Below are 22,655 nucleotides of genomic sequence, written 5' to 3'. Positions count from 1 at the left end.
AAAGGCAAGAAGTAAACTTTATAGGACTTTTAAAATTATGACAAGATAACATTTGAGTATATCTACCAAGATATGGGTTAAATGTATTCTTACTTTAATTGACCCACTATATTAACAGATGTTTTAAAATATAAACGGCAGCCGTATATATCTCGTTGCTATCCGGCAGAAACCAGCTAACTCCATGTTGACGCTTTTGCATTTTTTTCCATAAATCAGGGCCATTGAACACCCTTTACGTCTGTGTGTTGGTAAAAAAATATATAGAACCAATGGAAAGCATTAAAAAGTGCTTCTGACAAAACCAGCCAACTCCATTGGATCCTCAAATTTTCTGCTAAACCAGCGAAGTCCACTGGAGTTAGCTGGTTTTGCCGACTCCAGGCTCCACCCCCTTTTGACCTCCAACCTCATTGTGAGCTTGGAGGTCCATTCAGCTGTTCTTATCAATGATGAACAAAACCTCCTAACCTTTTTCATTTCCTGATAAATGAACATTTTGGAGTTAGCTGGTTCCTGCCCGACAGCAGAGATATTGTATAATTATAGTATGTTGATCTTAGCATACAACATGAGGAAGATGACACACTAAATAAAACTTGGCCCAGACCACTGGCGTAGCAGTCCGGGCACCTATCCACCTGTTTCCGCGGGAATTTACTGGAGCAAAAATCCTGTGTGGGAAACATCCTGCGGGGCGACCGGAAGTAGGAAATAGCGGCTCAGTGTGTTTACATTTGCCAGCAGAATGTAGCTCGTTCGCAGTACAGCTACGTTCTGCTGGCAAATGTAAACACACTGAGCCGCTATTTCCTACTTCCGGTCCCCCCGCAGGATGTTTCCCACACAGGATTTTTGCTCCAGTAAATTCCCGCGGAAACAGGTGGATAGACTACAATGTAGCCTGACAGTGCGTCGCTGGTTCAAGTCCCAATCCCGACGGCCTTTGCGTGTCACTCCCCATCTCTTTCCCCCCCCCCCCATTTCCTGTTCTATCCAAAAAGGCATAATTTACTTTCAGTAACTAATCATGGCTCATGAGGTTAAGCGGTCCCCTGGAAAGGTTCCTGGTTTGATCCCAGCATGTTGAAGTGTCCTTAAGAAACAACTGTGTGCTGTTCAGTAGCTGACCACTGCTTCTAATAATTAGGATGGGTTCAATTCAGAGGACAAATTCCAGGTTTGTATATAATGTACTTTAACCCATTAAGACCTGAGGCGATTCTTTAAAAAAAAATCTAAATCCTAACAGTTTTTGGAAAAAAATCTAAAAGTAAAATATGATTTTTTTTAAATAGCAGGTATACAAGCTCATAGCGCGGCACTCGGTGCCGCGCTATGAGCTTGTATACCTGCTATTTTTGAATAGCAAAAGAAATCTAAAGTGACACAGATGCGTTCCAGGTCTTAATATTAACCTTTGGGATGTGGTATAAAGACCTGTTCCTACGGTCTGTACTGTAGTTTGTTAGCCTAAAATGAATATTAAGACAAACGTTTAGGGATGAACAGTCGTGGAGACATTTATAAATTACACATTTCTGTAGTGTAAATAAGATAATTGAGGTACTTTTAATTCACTTGAGTATTTCTCATTGTTTTATACTTCTATTCCATCCACTACATCTCAGAGGCAAATATTGTACTTTGTCCTCCTACAATTATTTAACAGCTGTAGTTACTAATTACTTTGTGGATTCAGATGAATATAATACACACATTTGCAGATCAATTATGGATTATTAATTAAGCTACCCAGCAGCACAGGGCCATTAAAAACATCCCCACCTTTACCAGCAGAAACATTAAAGTGATGAACAAATTAACGCATTACAATACAATAAATACGATCGTGAGATGGGCCATTCTGCATAATGACATTTACATCTGGAAATGTAAGTAATAAGTATCCGTACTTGGATGACAATACTTTTGTACTTTTACTCAAGAACATTGTTTTTTATAACATAGTATTTCTACACTCCTACCTTTTACTTAATAGTACTAATAGTGCTTAATAGCACTTCCTCCACCACTGGGGAGGAACCAGTCAGCCTCAGTCAGTGGGAAGAAAGACAAAGTGCTGACATGGGCCCTCTTAAGACGTTGCGGATTGACAGGTTTTATCCTTGAATAAATACCGGGGATCCAGTGTGAATTCCAGGTGGGAGTTGCATGCTGGCTGGCGTTCATCCGTTTGTGTTCACATGCAAACCGTGCAGCTGTCAGGCTATCTTTCTGTTGGTGACGCACGCACACGTGCACTCTTCCTCTCAGTCTTTCACTCACACTAACAAGCACAAAGACAAATGATGTGTTTTGCATTTTTATACACAGGCTACAATCAGTCTTTCCGCCTTTTACAGATACTATAACCCAGGTCTCTTGCTCTCTCACACATACACACACACTTGAGCTAGTACAAACATACTGTAAAGCAACTCACTAACAGGCATGCACACACACACACCACCTTGGACAAACAGACACAGCAAACCATCAGACACACACACACACACACACAGTGGTGGGAGAAGTACACACAAGTAAAAGTATCAATACTGCAATGTAGAACTACTCTGGTAAAAGTCCTGCATTAAAAATGTACTTGAGTAAAAGTATTGGTATCAAAATGTACTTAAAAGTGCCAAAAGTAGAACGTATCATGCAGAATGTCCCATTTCAATTCAAGAAAATATATAAAAAATATTTTGAAGATAGCTGATCTACAAGCTCACGGCGACGCATTGTGAGCTCTCTATTGTTGATCTGATATGTAGATCTGCCATTTTCAAATTTTTGATTTTTCAATCAAAATCTACAAAGTATCTAGTAACTTAAGTTTTCAAATAATTGTATTGGAGTAAAAGTACAATATTTGCCTCTGAGATGTAGTGGAGTAGGAGTAAAAGTACAGAAAATTGGAAATACTAAAAAAAAAGAAAAACTCAAAATTGTACTTGAGTACAGTACTTAAGTAAATGTACTTAGTCACTTTACACCAGTGCGCGCATACACACACACACACACACACACACAAGGTCAGCAGTCCAGCAGTGAGAGCAAGGTGGACATTGTTGATTTTCTGTCTGGATGTTTCACGTCAATTCATGGCTCACTAGGAGGAAACGCTGCACATACGTCCTACACACAGCCAGACAGCTGCTAGTGTGTAGCCGTTAGCGTTACCGTGGCGACAGACTGACAGCTGGCAGCGGTTGGCCCCACAGAACTCTCTTGTCACGGCAACAGCTGTCAAGATGCTGCTACCCACACGCTGAATTCTGGTTCGTCAGTGGTGGAAAAAGTACTCAAAATTGCTTTACTTAAAAGTATCAATACTGCAATGTAGAAATACTCTTGTTACAAGTAAAAGTCTGGAATTCAAAATGTACTCGAGTAAAATGTACTTAAAGTACCAAAAGTAAAAGTACTCATTATGCAGAATGTCCCATTTCAAGTTTTCAAATGTATAAAAATAGTTTGAAAATAGCAGATCTACAAGCTCGACGCGACGCATTGTGAGCTTGTAGATCGGCTATTTTCAAATGGCCGAAATGTATACTGAAGTGGTTAATGTAGGTTTTGCAATAATAATCAAAATCTACTAAGTAACTAGTAACTAAAGTTTTCAAATAAATGTAGTGGAGTAAAAGTAAAAGTATTGGAAATTGGACTCAACTTTACTCAAGTAAAGTACAAATACAAAAAAAATTACTCCAGTACAGTACTTAAGTAAATGTACTTAGTTACTTTCCACCACTGCTTATTGTACAACCCGCATAGTTGGCAAAGAACAGGTGTTTTAGGCTGAGAATTATTTGTTTACGGGAGAGCGACCTGGTCATAGGATAAGTAACGCTTAGCTCAAGTGTCCCATGTGTGGAAGATAATGCAAGTAACCGAGTGAATGTGTGAGCAAGTCAAGAGGTATGGGATTGAATGACTGGTCAAGATATGCACGCATGCAGGTTGTGTATGTGAGGTATGTTTAGCCACTTAAAGGAGTAGTTCACCCAAAACATTACTTTTTTTTTGTATCAATTACACACCCCATGAAACCTTGAATTCATGGAGATTTCTTATTAGCTCAGGAATGCGACAAAAACCAAACAAATCTCCATGAATTCAAGGCTTCGTTGAGTGTGTAATTGATAGAAAATAAGTCATGTTTTGGGTGAACTACTTCAACCCATTTAGACCTGAGGCCGATTCTAAAAACGCCTTCTAAATCCTGACCTCAGTTTTCTGAAAAACTTCAAACCGATTCTAAAAACGCCTTCTAAATCCTGACCTCAGTTTTCTGAAAAACTTCAAATATTTATTCAAAAATTACAACAAATGTATGTTGCTATATATACTGTACATGCTAATACTGTACGACGGGAACCCCAAAAGGGGTTCCTGTCCTGAAAGGTATAGTTACAAATAGGGGTTCCCGCCAAAAATGGGTTAAACCCCATGTACTTGACCGGGATCCCACAGGGGTCTGTACTTGGCCCCCTTAATTTCTCCCTCTACACAAAATCTCTTCCACACGTCGCACGTTATGAGCTTGTAAATCTGCTATATTCTCTGAATGTTCGCCAATTATGACTTTCCCAGAATAGGGACGCTAGGGGTCCATGTGGTTACCGTGTATGTTGTGATAAAATAGTATACTGTAGTGTGCGTGTGGTGTATACACATAACTTCATCTGCCTGCTTCCAAATTGCATTTCATTTAAATATATTGAATAAATAAAAAAAACGTGGCATAGTGATACAAAGCAAAGGGGGTTTGACATTTATTTCCATTGACAGTGTGCTGCCACAACCTCAGCCGTGGTTTACAATAAAGTCAACTGACATTTGCTAATAGACAACATACAGCATCACATGTGCTTTTTATACCATTATCGTATTCAAATAACAAACTAATACTTTTTCTTGCATATTGGTATTATAACAAAAAGCCAGGTAAGCTCTGAAAAATATTCACATACAGGTCTTTCTGGGTTAATACAAAAACAGCACCAGAATATTGCATACGTTTATTTTAAGACTTTGGACTAGGTTTTAGCTCACCAGGACCTAGGCTATGTATACGCAGCGACAATATATACAGTAAACAGATACTTGAATGGGCTGTTATTGCTTGTTTCGTTGCTATAAATGATGCTAATAACGCTATGGCTGCCGTAGGCCCATACTCCATAAAGAACCCGGTTTATGGCTGGTGAATCCGTCAATACATAACGTTGTCAAACTAGACACAAGTTACTATCCCGACTCACTGGTTCTCAATGTTAGGTCCGGGGACTCCCGGTGGTCCTTGAGAGCGTTCCAGGCGGGTCCCCAGCTAAATGATTGAAAGGAACCAAAATGGACCCTTGCGGGTCTGTAACTCCTGAGAGTGCACAAATGAATCTTCTGTACATTTGTACACTCTCAGTGTTAAATTAACGGTGAGGAGTTTTCTGTGTCAATAGGCTCTATGCACAGTAGCCATATTGGAAAGAAATTGGGCCGCTTCCATACGTCTTCCTTCACAGGTGTTACCAATGATACTAATGAAGGCTGTGTTCCATTCTGGTCAAACAGAGTCAGGGTGCTGATATTGTGCATGTTGGCTCACTGGAAACACTTTGAGACAGTGGGTCTCAAAGTGGGGTCCAGGGGTCCCCTCATGGTTCCTTGAGGGGGTCCCAAATGGCCCTTTACGGGTGTGTAACTCTGAGAGTGTACAAATGGAACCTCCATAACTCTGAGAGTGTACAAATGGACCATTTGGTATAGCATAGCATAACTCATAGCATAGCATAACTCTGAGAGTGTACTCATAGCATAACTCATAGCATAGCATAACTCTGAGAGTGTACAAATGGAACCAAATGGGTCCATTTGGTTCCATTTGTACACTCTCAGAGTTATGATGGTCCACTGTGCTACACTAAACGGAATAGGGCCTTAATTAGTATCATTGGTAAAACCTGTGAAGGAAGTAAGGAAGAGGCCCAATTTCTTTCCAATATGGCTGCTGTGCATAGAGCCTAATATTGGGGGCCCCAGAGATAACAAATTGTATCAAATGGGGGGTCCGTGGCCAGATGCACATCAAACTGGGGGTCCTTTAAATTAAACAGGTTGAGAATCACTGTCCTAACTGACAGACACACCAGGACAAAAGTATTATCATTTAAACAGTTCAGAGTTTGAAAAAAAAACTGTATGGAATGCTTGAAGCACGTCCCCGGCTGTGTTCAGCTACAGTACCAAAGTGTTATGAAAGGTGAACGTCCATGAAATGGTGATGCGAACAAAAAAATAACCATATAAAAAAAAGTGTCCCAAATCATATTTAAAAAAAAAGAGTGATCCTGAATGAGACAAGAGAGATGGCCACTGTTGGCAAGTCAGCCACGTTCTCCTCTTACTTTCTCTCTGTCTTTACCCTCTTTTTTTTTTCCTCTCTGTGGCTTCACCGTCATCATCATCATCATCATCATCATCATCATGATCATCCTCCTCCTCAGTGTCTTTGGTCCATGTGCACAAGGTCATGAAGGAATGTATAAAATAAAAACTTGATAAACAAACGTTGATGGAGGACAAATCCATGGTCGTGTTTTCGGGTGGGGGGGGGGCTATACAGCGGCCATAAATTAACTGAAAGAAACACAAACAATGACAAACAATGACCAAATAATTAGAACGAAAATAATGAGGTGGAATGACTGAATGAAAAAAACAAATGGCAATGGCAAATAATATATACAACAGAAAACACACATTTGAGTTCATTTCAAATGAAATTATAATGAAATCTGGTAATTCACATTAAATATGTGTAAGACAATCTTCTAAAGTAGCAGCTTGTAACAAAAAAAGTGCTATAGTAGAAAGAGATGTCTACAAACGTTGAAAATAGATGGAAATGACACTGAGTGGGGTCATTGGGAACCACCAGGGTCATTGATGAGTTATTCTCAAAACTGTAATAAATCATTAAAAGTGCCCAACTGAAAAGCTATGGAATCTGGAAGACCAAAGCAACAAAATGGATCACTTTAATTTTCATCCCTGCAAGATACTACACATAGCATCCACTTGGTGGAGCCAGTTAGCCTCAAATAAAGATTTTTCCAAACTTGAGGGAAAAAAGAAGTGAACGTGATAGAATCTGCAGGAGTCATAGTTAAAAGTCAATTTGCTTTCAGCTCACACAATGTGAAATGTAAATTTTAATTCATCTCATGAATTACAATTCACAGGATTGTGTCAAAAGGGCAAAAAGGGAAGGAGCTCAAAGACGGAATGAAAGGAAATGTTAAAGCTTGGGTGAAGCCTGATTTATATACTGTACAACGGTGTCTCACAGCAAACAATAGCAGATCTAGAAGCTCACAATGCATCGTGACGTGACACGTTGTGAGCTTGCAGATCTGCTATTTTCAGAGCAGGACATGATGATGGGAGTATAATGCCTTAGTTGTGTACCAGTGTTTCACACTGAAAAAGGCCAATCTACAAGCTCACAACGCGTCACAGCAAGTATACATCAGGCTTTAAGTAGGTATGAGACAGAGAGGTACCCGTTAACGCCCCACACACACACACACACAGGCCACGTTTACACAAATACGTTTTCATTTTGAAACTAAAACGATCCCCGTCCACACAGGCGTTTTAGTACCGTTTCAGAAATAATCTCCATCCCTACACCTGAAAATGCAGTAATTGCAGCAATTTGCGGTACTTAGTTGCAAGCTTATTAACCCTTTAAGACCGGGAACGCATCTGTGTCTTTCTTTGGATTTCTTTGGCTATTCAAAAATAGCAGATCTACAAGCTATGAGCTTGTAGATCTGCTATTTTTGAAAAATAGTGAAAATGTGTGTTTGTTTTTTAAAGCAAATTTGTTTTAACTCTGTTACAACTTTTGGGGGTCCACGGCCAAATACATTTTTTTTAAAACTGTTAGGATTTAGAGGACATTTGGAGAATCCCCAGAAGCAAAGATTTGAGTTACAAATGTTCACTTTAAAATATATATATATATATATATATATTAAAAAATGTACACACATTTTAACGATTTTTTCCAAAAATAGCAGATCTACAAGCTAATGAGCTTGTATATCTGCTATTTTTGAATAGCCAAATAAATCTAAAAATGACACAGATGCGTTCCAGGTCTTTAATGGGTTGAAAAACAAGGTACGTCTCGTGTACAGATGTACTTACTACTGTCATCTATGTGAAGCTTCAGTTACAGTGCTCAATACATATAGCATTAATAAAACGACAAAAACAAGGCGGGTCTAATAAGACTGTGGATCTCTGGCGTTATGCTTATGATGTCACATTAATGACATACTGTAAGTCTTGCTCAAATATGGAGGGACGGCGGGACAGTGGATCTGAGATCTGGGATCATAAAAAACTAACTTTAAATATAATACACACAAATATATTCGTAATTATGTGAAAAATACTGTGGGAATTTATTTCCTTAGCGTACTGGCAGTACACAGTACCTGACAGGCACTGATCTGTGTGCAGTGGTTTGCAGAGTTACCCGTGGACACACAGGCAGACCCTCTTCTAGACAGCTTGGGCCCTGAGGTGCCATGCCGTAAAAAAAGAAAACGTTATGAGCCTGAGGAAGGAGGTCACGGAGAATATTCCATGATGACAAGGGGACAGTAGATGGATTAATTAATTCATTAATTCCGTGGCAGTGAAAGAGTTAATAACTACCCCGGCAACCCGGCTCCGGATAAGCGGTAGAAGATGGATGGATGCTCAACTATGGAGAAGTGGATAGATCAAATGTCTGTGGGGAAAAGCTCACTTAAGGCTGATGTTGTTTGCTTCCTACCCAAAAAAGGTCACGTGATAGGGACGTGACGAATCAGGGTATAGGACACCTTGGGACTGATACGACCCAATCAGGAAGCAAATGCGGCCGTCTGCATCGGGAGGATGTCTTTCCCCAGGTGTTTCGCCCAGGCGGACAGGGTTTTGAGGTTAGGTTTAGGCATTATTTCTGTGAGGTTAGGGTTAGCGTTGAGGTTAGGGTTAGGCATAGTGTTTGTGAGGTTAGGGTTAAGTTTAGGCATGGTTTTAGTGAAGTTAAATGTTAGGGTTTAAGCGCAATCAAGGCGAAACACCAAGGAAAGAGGGAGTCCCGTCTGCATCATCAAGTCTCTGTTTCTACCCGTCTAAACTAAAACGCACACTAGAGGTGTCATCGGCGTTTTCAAAAGTCTAAATTGTAGGGGTTCAAAAAAAGCCAGACTGGTGTGGAAGCTAGGCGGCATAAACGAAGGTTACACGTTTTAAAACAATAAACATTTTAGTGTGGATGTAGCCTAAAGCGGTAACCTGGGAAACTCAGCCTACCCAGTGACTTTGCAAAAAGAGAGAAGAAACAAAGAGGAGGCATGGAGAGGAATATAAAAAAAGACATCAATGTTGTTATTTGGATAAGTGCAGCAAAAAGGAGGAGGGTAGAAAATGATTATATTCAAATAGAGCTTAAAAGGTAGGGTAAGTGATTTACTTTGGTTAAAATAAGTGTTAAATAGCTCTATATTCTGGTAGTACTCGTTGCTATAGAGTCTCCCATGTCTCTCCAGCTCTTTAATAAACAGAAAAGGCATTTTCAGTGCTCTCTCCTGATTGGCTTAAATGTTGTCACCTACCTGAAAATGTAGGTTTTACTAAAGAGCTGGAGAGACCCCTGTGACCGAACAAACGCTCTGTAGCAATGATTACTATCAGAAAATAGTACTTCAACCTTTTTAACAAAAAATACGAAAAAATACCTTTAACATTAGATGAAATTGATTAATTTATTTAAGATTTAATTTATTTTAGTTTATTTTTTTAATGTTGTGTTGCATCTTCCTTTACGCTGCTACGGTGAATCGATCACACCGTTACCTGCAAACACACCAATTCATGACTAATTATCATTATTCTTTAAAGAAACGTTCGCACCTTTATAGTGAACAACACAACAGCACAGAACCCTGTGAGTCAGCACTCGCTGATCCTACCTGAAGTGAACTAGGGTCAATGTCAGTTAGAGGACATTCCTGTGGTTAATTTGCGGCTGTTATAGCTGATGAGCTTTGTCCGGGTGCCAACCCAGGCAAAAAGCCAAACGTTGAGCCAACGTCACTTTGGAGGGCAGGGCAATCTTGGAACGCCATGTGTACGTTGGCAAGGGTGACACGTTTTAGGGAAATTAGTTTAAAGCCACCTTGTGGGCTTTTTCTAAAAAACGTAGTTGATTTAGCGCTCGTTAAGTCTGGGATGTCTTTTGAAAGGACGGTTTCCATCCCTGTTAAGAGGAGGCGGAGTCAGAAGAACGCAGTGGAAAGACAAGGGAGAGGTCCTTACTTTTTCTTGTCCTTGTCTTTCTTGAGGGGCTGGGACAGGGACAGGGTCTCGGCGGCCACCTTCCTCCGGTTAAAGTTGTTCATCTCGTCCTCCAAGTCCCGCCTCTTCTCCTCCACCTTCCTCTTCTCCTCCTGGTGCATTCTCTTCAGCTGCTCAAACTTATCGTGCAGCTGTAAGGCGCAAGAAAGAAAAATAGAGAATAGAGAGAGAGAGAGAGGGAGAAGAAGAGGGAAATGTTGTGGTCAAAAGAACACCGTGGAAAATAAGCTCTTGAGCATGTGCATTCCTGACCCTTTCCATTCAATTCCCGTATATATATATATATATCGTGCCTGTAGAACTGTGTACACGTTTAAATAACGAGCTGATCCGAGTTTGGTGCCAAAACAAACAACCAGAGAAATTAGATTCTGTATACTGCAGTCAGGCTGTTTAATCAGTCCTCCTAAACTATAGACGTTTTGGGGCTGCAGTTAAAAAAACATCACTGAAACACTTGGGGAAATGGTGAAATGTACCATATAACTAGCTAGAGCTAATACCTGTATTTCTTTTAATACGCTTGACCCCTTGCATCCGTATTCTAAGGGAACATTCGGCCATCTACATGCAACTCGTCGTGATCTTGTAGATTATAATACAATTTTCGGCGAAGATATTTTGTGTAGAGGGCAAAAAAAAGTATAGAGGGCTTAACTCAACGGATTGACCAACTTTAAACTTTACTGCTCGTTCATATAGGAATGTGTCTTTGAACAGGCTCATTTGAGAGTCAGGAAATGAGCTTTTAGATTTTTACAAAACAAGATGAAAACAAAACAAGATGAAAACAAAAAGGAACATGTCAAGGTAATTTGTCGACTTGGCAATAGTTTATACTTCGTGAAATGGCTCCCTTAGCCCATTCAATTCGGGGACGCATCTCTGTCATTTTAGATTTTTTGGCTATTCAAAAATAGCAGATCTACAAGCTCGTAGCACGGCACTGAGTGCCACGCTATGAGCTTGTAGATCTGCTATTTTTGAAAAATCTTGAACATTTTTGCAAATCTTAGAATATGCATATTTTTTAAGAAAAAACAAATAGCTAAGGAAATCTAAAATGACAGATGCACGTTCACGGATTGAATGGGTTAGAGCATGTAGACATTTTCTCAGGTTCTTTGAACAGACAATACGACAGGAACTAGCTCTCTAGTGCAGGTGACCTGCTAGCATACTCAGTGCTCACACATAGCACAACATACAGTACGCTACATCACGCAACACTACAACACCCTCCGCGACCCCAACCCTGACCTCTCGCTCTTTCTCTTTCAGCTCTGCTTCCGTCTCTTTCACTTTGTTGACGAACATCTGCCTCATCTGCTCTTCTTTATGCTGCAGGTCTCCCAGGAACTCCTTCCTCTTGGCTTCATACGTCTCCTGAAGACTGGTTAAAGGAAGAGAAATGTGGGAACTTTTAGGACACACACACAAACACACACACAACTCATATCTGAACTATAATTAAGTAAATTAAATCATCTTCTGCTCTGCAACACAGGGTTACGTTATGAATAAATTGGACTCGACACCGTGAAATAGGTTTGCATCTGTTCCACAGATTGCTCTGGAAAAACGGTTTGTGACACAAAACCCATTTTGTGAACGAAGTAGACCTGTAAGACAGCTAGGCCTGTCACAGTTATTACAGTTATCGTCTAATCGCAATTATTTTTGCATAATCGTCATAATCGTTTCCATGTTGAAAGATTTTCACACATTTTCAAATATAAAAAAAAAGCTGAAATAGCTATTTCTATATTTTTAAGTATAAAAATTATTAAATGTGTCAATAATTTCTTTGTATATTTCAGTTATTTGTCATATCTGCCCTGTTGACAGGGTTCATCAATATGTCCGTACACGGACACGTGTGTCCGCGGCATGACTTGGCCTTGTCTGTGCCAAATGTTTGATTTTGTTTTTACACACCATTATAATGTTCTTATTTTGATCAAAACACCCAATTACTGAATGTCAGTCTCCAGGTTTTCTTCAGAAAATGTATGACACTGATTTACTATGACACGATGTATTGTTTGGCACATTAGCTAATGAGTCCACTGGTGCAGTGGATTATTTTCAAGGACCCCCCATAACTCTGAGTGTGTACAAATGGAACCAAATGGACCCGTAAGGGTCCATTTGGTTCCATTTGTACACACTCAGAGTTACAGACCTGTAATGGTCATTCAGGGCTAGCTCTTTATGTGTTTATCTATATTGTATGTCCATGGCAAAAATAAAATTTTGTCAAAAATGTCCACCACAAGCCAGCATGACGATGACCCCTGGCTGTGGAATTCTTTATTACGAAGCCTACAAGGCTTCATATGTTCAAAATGTTTAGTGCCAAACACACAATTAAATCGTTAATCGCACTTATTTGAGTGACAATTAATTGTCAATTTAAATGTGTAATCGTGACAGCCCTAAAGACGGCACCAGATACGTTCACAATCTGCATGCGCGCGCACACATAGACATGAAAGGGGGCTTGAGCCCCTGCCCTTTTACCCGTCGCTAAAAAAGTGCCCTCTCCAGACTGAAAAAAAAATAAAGGAAAAACATTTCAACTGCCCCTAGCTGCCTAACAGTAAGGCCGACGGAAATGGCAGTGGATGTATTGGATGCAGCTCAAAGTTAACTTCCCTCAGGTATCTAGTTTGTCGCCGTCCGACCTTCCTAGCCCGTGTTATTAAAGAAAAACGGGCGACAATGGCCAAAACCCAATCGAAAATCGGCAATTTGTGTCCGTTTTCAAGATGTTTTGGCCAATATCTCTGGAACGGAAGGTCCAATCTGCTCAGTTCAAAGCTTGTTGGGTGCGTGACTTTGAGGACATTAAGCAAGCAATGATACCTTTTCAGATTTTTTGGGGTTTTGGGGCCTAAAAGTATGGTAATTGTTTCCATTGATACCTGGAACGCATCTGTGTCACTTAAGATTTCTTTAGGCTATTCAAAAATAGCAGATATACAAGCTCATAGCGCGGCACCGAGTGCCGCGCTATGAACTTGTAGATCTGCTATTTTTGAAAAATCGAGGAAAAAAAAAATTGGGTTTTTTTCCCAATTTTTTTTTAGGATTTAGAAGACCTTTCTAGAATCTTCTCAGGTCTCAATGGGTTAAAAAAAAAAATCCAATCTCAAATATCCTTCTGCACGTCCCTGACGATCGTCTCCGCCTCCTCCCTCCTACCTGAACGGCTGGCTGTCGGGGTCTGTGTCTTTGAAGCCCATCTCCTCCAGTTTACAGCGTCGGTAGAGCTCGTAGTGGCGCGCGTGGGTCTGCTCCCTCAGATCCTCCATGTTCACCCTGATGAGCATCTCTCTGAGCTTCACGAAGTCGCAGTGGGTCTCGTTCTCGACTGCGGGGGGGGGGGGGGGGGGGGGGGGGGGGCGAACGACACAAGAGTGGATGAGAGGGCGGCGTTAGGTATGCATCAGTGGTGGAAAAAGTACTCAAATTCTTTACTTAAGTAAAAGTACCAATACTGCAAAATAAAAATACTCTGTTAGAAGAAAAAGTCCAGAATTCAAAATTTACGATCGGCTATTTTCAAATAGCCTATGTATAAAACAGGGCTAAAGTGGTTAATGTATGTTTCATAATATCATAATTTATATCTGAAAAGTAACTAGTAACTAATGTTCTCAAATAATTGTAGTGGAGTTAAAGTACAATATTTGCCTCTGAGATGTAGTGGAGTAGAAGTAAAAGTATTGGAAATTGGAAATACTCAAGTAAAGTACAAATACCTCAAAATTGTACTTAAGTACAGTACTTAAGTAAATGTACTTAGTTACTTTCCACCACTGGTATGCATCATGTTACCACCAGTGGTGTAAAAAGTTTTCAAAAGTAAAATACTGCAATGTAGAAATACTGCTACAAGTAAAAGTCAGAAATTCAAAATTTACTTGAGTAAAAGTACAAAAGTATTGGCATCAGTGCTAATTATGCAGAATGTCCCATTTCAAGTTTTCAAATGTATAACAATCATTTGAAAATAGCCGATCTACAAGCTCACAATGCGTCATTGTGAGCTTGTAGATCGGCTATTTTCAAATGGTCGAAAAGTATATAGGGCTGAAGTGGTAATTGTTTAACTAGTGGCGCTAAAAATGAAAAACAAAAGAAAACAGAAATGTTTTAATCGTTATTACTAGCGGAATGGGGGGGGGGGTGCGACATATACTGTATATTCATCAGCAATCTGCCTAGTACATAATGAGAAATCTTGTTTGCAAAGCTGACATTTTGGCCTTAGGGTGCCGCTAGAGGCAACATCATCAAGGGTCATTCAAATGGTTTAGGTTCATCCAAAAGCAATCAGAAAATGTGCTCAGTTAGTTTGATAGCAATTAACCCATTTGATATTTACGTATTGTGTGAAGATTTTTATCTAATGGTGGGACAAAAGGAAATAACATGGGATTGCCAAAAAAAATCGGGTTAATCTTCCGGTGAGAATGACGATGATTTTGAAACATGTTGTTTATGTTGTAACCAAAGTGTTGGATGGGGAGACGGAACGGACAGACCGACATAGCCATCATTAGAGCCCCTAGTGTAGCTAAAATAAATCCTGTACCACTCTATGGAATAGCTGTAGAATGTGGTGAATGAATGAAGATTCATGTTTTGCCATAAATAATATATGTGGTTGTGGGCTCTACATCTGTCCAGGGATGTACGTATTGAAACGTATTGATTTTCTCACTCTGGGGGTGTAAATATTATACTGCCCACCAGTTCGTTAGCAGTAAATAAATCAAAAAGTGATGATCACCCTCACCCTACCACATTATGGACCTCTCCATGTACAACTGGCGCATCGTCACGTTTGAAAACACATCATTTTTGTGTGAGAATGTATAAACTTAAAATTTACACTTTAACCTCATCAAGTAGCACAGTGGTTTTCAACCTTTTTCATGCCAACTTAAGGACCCCAAAAATGTGTATACATTTGGCCGCGGACCCTCATCTGAAAACGTTTTTTGTGCCAGGGACCCCCCAGAAGCAAAGATTTGAGTTAGAAATGTTCGCTTTAAAAAAAGATATATATATTTCAAGATTTTTCTAAAATAGCAGATCTACAAGCTCATAACGCGGCACTCGGTGCCGCGCTATGAGCTTGTAGATCTGCTATTTTTGAATCGCCAAAGCTAAGTGGTTCAAATGATTGTGACGCTATGTTAACTCATTTCACTGGGTGGACCCCCTGGTACCTCCCCCCCAAGGACCACTGGTGGTCCCCGGACCACTGGTTGAGAACCACTGAAGTAGCAGGATCATGCAGGTTCCTTTTCAAGACGAGGCATTATTATGCTTTGTGAGCTCAAGTGTAACCTGTTGAATCCATTCTGTATCTGTAATATGTCTTGTGAGGGTAATAGTCAGGGGATATTTAAAAAATCTGGGAATAAATTCCTTACCAAGAAATGTCTTCACCAATGTGTTTGTAAAGGTGTCTACAGTAGTAACACATCTCACAAAGACTGAAATGCGGTTTCCCTAGTTGTTTTTTTTGACAGCTGCTGAAAGTTGGGGTACCCACCATAACCTTATGCGGGGAAAGAAATCAAACTGTAATTCTGTTTTAAGTAGCATGTGAGGGGTCAAACTAGTTTTTTTTAATGATTCTGAATCCATTGCAAGCATTTTTTTTGCACCAAAACCACTCCTTGGGCTAAAAACGGCCCAATCTCAATGGGCTTTTTACACAAAAAATTACCTGGAAAAGGTTGGCTATGGCCGTTTATTCTATGACATTATTCTGATAATATTCCCTAACTATAAGGCAGCTCCCACAAAATACTATGAGATGGCATACTTTCCATTCATTGGCACAAATACATCTCCCTGCCTGACACAGGGAGGAATGAGGCTCCCAGAGAGACGTATACTGAACAAAGAAATGGGAATACTGCAGGGCCCAAAAAAACATACAATAATAGAATATGCCACATGTGTGTGTATATGAAATGTTGCACCCGCACCCTTGCATATGAGTCTGTGACATTTTTGCGTGTGCGTTGAACACCCACATTTTTCAAACGCTTTATGAATGATATCTTGCAGGGGGGGGGGGACATACTAAGCTTCTGGGAAGCAAAGACTGTTGTGTATGCCTACCTAAAGCCAAGCATTAATCATTACAATCCTATATTGCATGGCCGTATTAAGGACTCTCTTAGGAACAGGCAAAAGAAATGACAAAGCATTATTAATTAAAGGGGGACATTGCTCATCCAAAGTTTTGAGAGCTGCATCGATAAACTATGACAAAAGCACCTCGACCGTCTAAACATTGGCTTTGTGCTAACCCAATATTTCTATCTCAGTTATAAGCCCCGTGCTCTCTCTCCCTCTTTCTCAGCTATAAGGCTCTCTCTCAGGCCCCCCGCCCCCCCCCGCTCTCTCAGCTATGAGCCTCTATCTATCTTAGCTATGAGGCTCTCTCTCTCTTAGCTATGAGGCTCTCTCTCTCTCTCTTAGCTATGAGCCTCTATCTCTCTTAGCTATGAGGCTCTCTCTCTCTTAGCTATGAGCCTCTATCTCTCTTAGCTATGAGGCTCTCTCTCTCTCTTAGCTATGAGCCTCTATCTCTCTTAGCTATGAGCCTCTATCTCTCTTAGCTATGAGGCGCTCTCTCTCTCAGCATCTTGCTAATTTTCTCTCTCCATCTGTCTCCATTATCCTCCCTCTCCATTTTTCTTTGAAAAGCAGGAACTCAAATTATATCTCAGAGCGGAATGTGAGGCAGCAGCATGCACAAAACACGTCTGTTTTAATTTAACCGCATTGAGAAAAAAACGTGGCAACAGACAAGCATTGAATAAGGACTGTTTGTTTGTATGCAAGCATTATTGTTGCATTTTTGTTTTTATTTAAGTGCTCCTTGCAAGGTTCATTAGTTTTTATTTTCATTGTTTTTATTTTGTTTTGCCTTCGTTTGTTAGTTTATATATAATTAATGTTTATTTTAAAGGCTTAGTTTTAGTTTAGTTATTATTAGTTTGTTTTTTATTGAAATGGGGTATTTATCAGGGGTGAGAGTAAAAAATGTTCTGAAAAATACAAGCCTTACAACGATTTTTAGAAACGTTTTAAAATAAAAGACTAGTTGTAGTTATTTTTGTAAACGCATAAAACAGTTTAAAGGAGTAGTTCACCCAAAAAATGACTTATTTTCTATCAATTGCACACCCCATGAAGCCTTGAATCCATGGATTTATTTTTGTTTTTGTCGCATTCCTAAGCCAATAATTTGATTCCCGTCTCCTACCGGCTAATGTATCCGGTAGGAGACACAAAGTAGATTATTTGTGTCTCCTACCGGATACACACCCGGTCATCAAATTATTGGCTTAGGAATGCCACAAAAACAAAAATAAATCCATGAATTCAAGGCTTCATGGGGTGTGCAATTGATAGAAAATAAGTAATTTTTTGGGTGAACTCCTCCTTTAAGTTAGTTCTCGTTTTTTGTAAAGCCTTGTTTTTGTTTTTATTTCAGTTAACTAAAATGTTTTTGTTTGTTTTTCAATTCTAGTATTAGTTCTTTCGTTTAGTTTTTGTTAACTATATTAAACCCTGGCACATTGCATTTCTTGTTCTAGCGCTATGTCTGAGTGATTCTCACAGTAAAGCCGATTCCTAAAGAGGGGGGGTGAGTGGCAGGAAGAGCTTCCTGCCTTGCAGACTGACGTCAGTGGGAGAGAATGTACCCTGGGTGTCGGTTCCATTCCGCTCACATGTCACCTGATTTGCTGCTCTGTGTATATATCCCATTAAGACCTGGAACACGTCTGTGTCATTTTTCGATTTGAGCTAAAAAGCATTATTTTAGTGTCATTTTTCGATTTGAGCAAAAAAAAAAGCATTATTTTACACTTTGGCTATTCAAAAATAGCAGATCTGCTATTTTTTAAAAATCGTGAAAATGTGTGCAAATCTTTGAATACATATTATTTTAAAGCGACCATATTTAACTAAAATCTTTGCTTCTGGTGGTCCCTGGAACAATATATTTTGAGATGGGGGTCCGCCAAATACATATCATTTTGGGGGTCCTTGACACGAAAAAAGTTTGAGAACCACTGCTCTAGAACATACATACTGTACGATTATTGTCGCTGTGCCTGGAGCTTGTGTAAGACATAAACAACAACCCCTTGCATGACCCTCATGGCTCCCAAGAGCCTTATCTTTTGCCTGCAAATCTCTCATAAAGAAGGAGATATTACTCCCTAGTCTCCCTTAAAAAAACATAATCACTCCGTTCCACAATGTCCTTATTTTGTCCCCCTCACAAGGCCAATGAAGTTACTACAGGGCAATTGGCAACTTGCTGGTAGGGCCTAACTTTCAATGTGCCTCATCCCCTCATCCCATTACACCAGTATACTTTGTTGTGCATGGTCTCACACCGAAAATAGCTGATCTACAAGCTCACAACGCGACGCAGCATTTTGTCTCACACCGAAAATAGCTGATCTACAAGCTGACAGTGTGGCATGATGTGCAACTAAGTAGAATAGAGCAAAAACTTGGAGACAAGTGTGTCAATCATCTCACATGAAAATAACTAGTTGCTGATTGACTCAACAACCCAATATAAACCAAAATATTAATGAAGGGATCTGCAGTCGCGCTGGCGGGTGGAGTCAAGGCTAAATAGATAAGGAACAGAGAGATATAGATCTTGGGCAAAATAATTGGAGGGATGCACAAAAGATTCGAAACGAAAATTTCACATCAAATGATAGTGTAGAACTCAATATGTTGCCACTAGTATAAACTGCTAGAAATCTGTTCCTCTGCTATCAAGATCGGGGGAGGGGGGGGGGTTACGATGGGTGGAGGCGGCATGTGCAGAATGCAGGTGAACCATATGCCAGGAACCCACAGCAGGGTAGCAGAGATACATACTCTTAACCCTTTAAGACCGGGAACGCATCTGCGTAATTTTTAGATGTCTTTGGCTATTCAAAGATAGCAGATCTACAAGCCCGTAGCGCAGCACTCGGTGCCGCGCTACGGCAGATCTGCTATTTTTTGAAGAAAAACGTGAAAATGTGTGCAAATCTTTGAATATATATGTTTTAAAGCGAACGTTTGTAACTCAAATCTTTGGTTCTGGGGATTCTGCAAATGTCTTCTAAATCCTATTTTTTATTTATCTATTTGGCCATGGATCGCCATCTCAAAATATTTTTTTCCAGGGACCCCCTGAAGTTGTAACAGAGTTAAAAATATATATTCAAAGATTTGCACACATTTTCACTATTTTTCAAAAATAGCAGATCTACAAGTTCATAGCGCGGCACTCGGTGCCGCTCTATGAACTTGTAGATCTGCTATTTTTGCCAAAGAATAGCCAAAGAAATATAAAAATGAAACACAGATGCGTTCCAGGTCTTAATGGGTTAATCTAAATACCAGCAATAGCAGGGAGCAGTGAGGATCAATGCTGTTTAGTTTCATTAGAAAGAAGGAAAAAGAGCCAATTAGCAGGTGATTGAAAGCAAGCCCGGCATATACTGAATCTTATTACACGGCTTGGTTGAACGCTTGATTCTGATTGGTCAATCGCCGAATTCAGCGTTGTTCAGTCCTGCTGTGCTGCTTGAATTTTAGTATCCAACATGACATCAAGAATGTTTTTGAAAACATTTGAAGCGAGAAATAGACGATGCAATAACCCAAAATGTATTCTATTTGATCAACACTTCCTTGTTTTCCGAGGCGGCCGTGCTGCGCTGAGCGGACGGCCAGCGCAACACTTATGGAATACTTTCATTGCCGTAGGCAAGGAAATACTTCGTTTTGTTGTTACTTTTAGGTCAATTTATTATTTTATTTATTAAGTAGCCGTGCAATAAGCGGGATAATTGTCGCCACGCCGGTAGTTGTTGAGAAATAACCCCCTTCAGGATTATTAAACACAAAGGCGAATTATCACACCACAGCCACTGGGTACAAATAACCAAAACACACGCACAACGCAAAACCAATATTACAAACAGCATTCGCAAAGTTAGATTTTGTAAACAATATGATATATCAGGTTAACACCTGTTAACCACTTTCGCCCTGGTGTCCCAATTTTGGGCATGTCAATATAGCGGAAAAAAGCAAAGATAGCAGATCTACAACCTAACCATAGTGGGCTAACTTGTAGATCTGCTATTTTCAAAATGTAAGAATGAAATAGGGTAAGTGTTTAAGTGAGCATGGAAAAGAGCAAGGAGTGGGACTGCGGCGGCACAATTAATCCAAAGTAATCAGAAATCGTGTTTCACAAAAGTATAATGGAGAAAACTTCTGATTAAAACATCTTATTTGGATTTTGGAAAGCTGTTATACCTCGTCTCCTCACTGCTGTATTATCTATTCTTACAGTTGTATATCCCAAGCCCCCAGAACCCAGTGGTTTCATTAGTCCATGAGCCAGACAAGATTTCATTATCGAAAGAGTGGGCAAAACCAAACCTATATTAAATATAGGGTCAATACAAGTAAATAAATATATGATAACCTCTCCACAGGAGCAGCTTTTTCATGGTTATCACACATTTTGTAATTTTCCCCATACGTACACATGACAGGTGAAAAAATGACAATTTAAAAAAGAGTTATCATAATGAAACTTCCTGAGTTGATTACTTACATGAAGACAATGATTTATCGTATTACAAGTTTTCTGAAATTGTATATTTAAATATGCCCGAATTAATGCCTAATTTGCATATTTAAATATACCATTTCAGAAAACTTGTAATACGATAAATCATTGTCTTCATGTAAGTAATCAACTCAGGAAGTTTCATTATGATAACTCTTTTTAAAATTGTCATTTTTTCACCTGTCATGTACGTATGGGGAAAATGGATATGCTGGCCATTCATGGTACTGCAGGCCTGGGGCCACAACATGAACGAGCGAAAACGGTTTCGACCAATGGGCTCGACTCACGAGCGTGCGCACGGGGCTGCGCGCTTCTGTGACGCAAAACGCGTCACCTCTGTGACGAATTGGGCCCATAATAGGCCACGCCCACCAAATGTCCAACCCGGAAGAAGGGGTGATTTAGGACTATGCGCTGGGTGAGCAACTCAATGCAAGTGGATGGGAGGAGATTTCGGGTGCCCTCTCTATTATTTTTAACTCTATGGCATATCCATTCTGCTGTTCTTCCGTCACTGCATCTTTTCAATGGTTTATTTGATCGTTTTTTTTGTGTGTACCAAGCTTTATGAGGCCAGTTCTTTTTATTCCGTTTTATTGCCTTTTTTTTTTTTTTTTTTTTCCTTTAAAGTAACATTTATCATTCTTAGTATTTCCCTCGCACACTCACGGGAGCGGTCCTTGCCCCAACTATAATAGTTTTGGACCGATCTCTGGGCACACCGGAGGCCTGCCGCTCACAGAAGACACTTTGTCATACTATCCTGGAGGAGGTCTCCATTTTGTCACACACTTAAGCCTATTGATAGCAGCGTCGTCTGTGTTAACCCATTAAGACCGGGAACGCATCTGTGTCATTTTTAAGATTTCTTCGGGCTATTCAAAAATAGCAGATCTACAAGCTCATAGCGCGGCACTCGGTGCCGCGCTATGAGCTTGTAGATCTGCTTTTTTTTTTTTATTGTGGAAAAATGTGTGCAAATCTTTAAATATGTATTTTTTAAAGCAAACATGTTTAACTCTGTTACAACTTCTGGGGGTCCCTGGAACAAAATATTTGGAAATGGGGGTCCACGGCCAGATACATTTTTTTTAAAAACTGTTAGGATTTAGAAGACATTTTGTAGAATCCCCCCAGAAGCAAAAGATTTGAGTTACAAACGTTCGCTTTAAAAATAAATATATATTCAAAGATCTGCACAATATTTTTCACGATTTTTCAAAAATAGCAGATCTACAAGCTCGTAGCGCGGCACTCGGTGCCGCGCTATGAGCTTGTAGATCTGCTATTTTTTAATAGCCCAAAGAAATAAATTTTTAAAAAAAGACAGAGATGCGTTCCCGGTCGGAATGTGTTAATGAAAACAGTTTGTAGATGCCAGATGTCGTAAGGATGGGGTTATGGTGACCCTGAGGAAGAGTCATGGGAAATTGTCCGTGTCTGTGGGGAAGACAGTGGGAGGACTGTCTGCTGACAAAACAACTATCTGAAAAGGCTGGTGTGTGTGTGTGTGTGG

General features: G+C 39.9%; 1 protein-coding gene across 1 annotated transcript in view; it reads right to left on the bottom strand.

Annotated features, from left to right (window-relative positions):
- Positions 1 to 4,763: 4,763 nt before the first annotated feature.
- The window catches only part of septin8a (septin 8a), a 53,329-nt gene continuing 35,437 nt past the window's right edge, over positions 4,764 to 22,655 (bottom strand). Inside the window, 4 exon segments of the mRNA XM_080436426.1 lie at positions 4,764 to 6,648; positions 10,393 to 10,562; positions 11,692 to 11,824; positions 13,639 to 13,807. Coding sequence (XP_080292552.1) covers positions 6,645 to 6,648; positions 10,393 to 10,562; positions 11,692 to 11,824; positions 13,639 to 13,807 — 476 coding nt within the window. The 3' untranslated portion in view covers positions 4,764 to 6,644.

Source organism: Gymnoscopelus braueri, assembly GCF_963280865.1.
Source record: "Gymnoscopelus braueri genome assembly, chromosome: 8".
Lineage (NCBI taxonomy): Eukaryota > Metazoa > Chordata > Actinopteri > Myctophiformes > Myctophidae > Gymnoscopelus > Gymnoscopelus braueri.
This window is presented reverse-complemented; position numbering and strand designations above follow the sequence as displayed.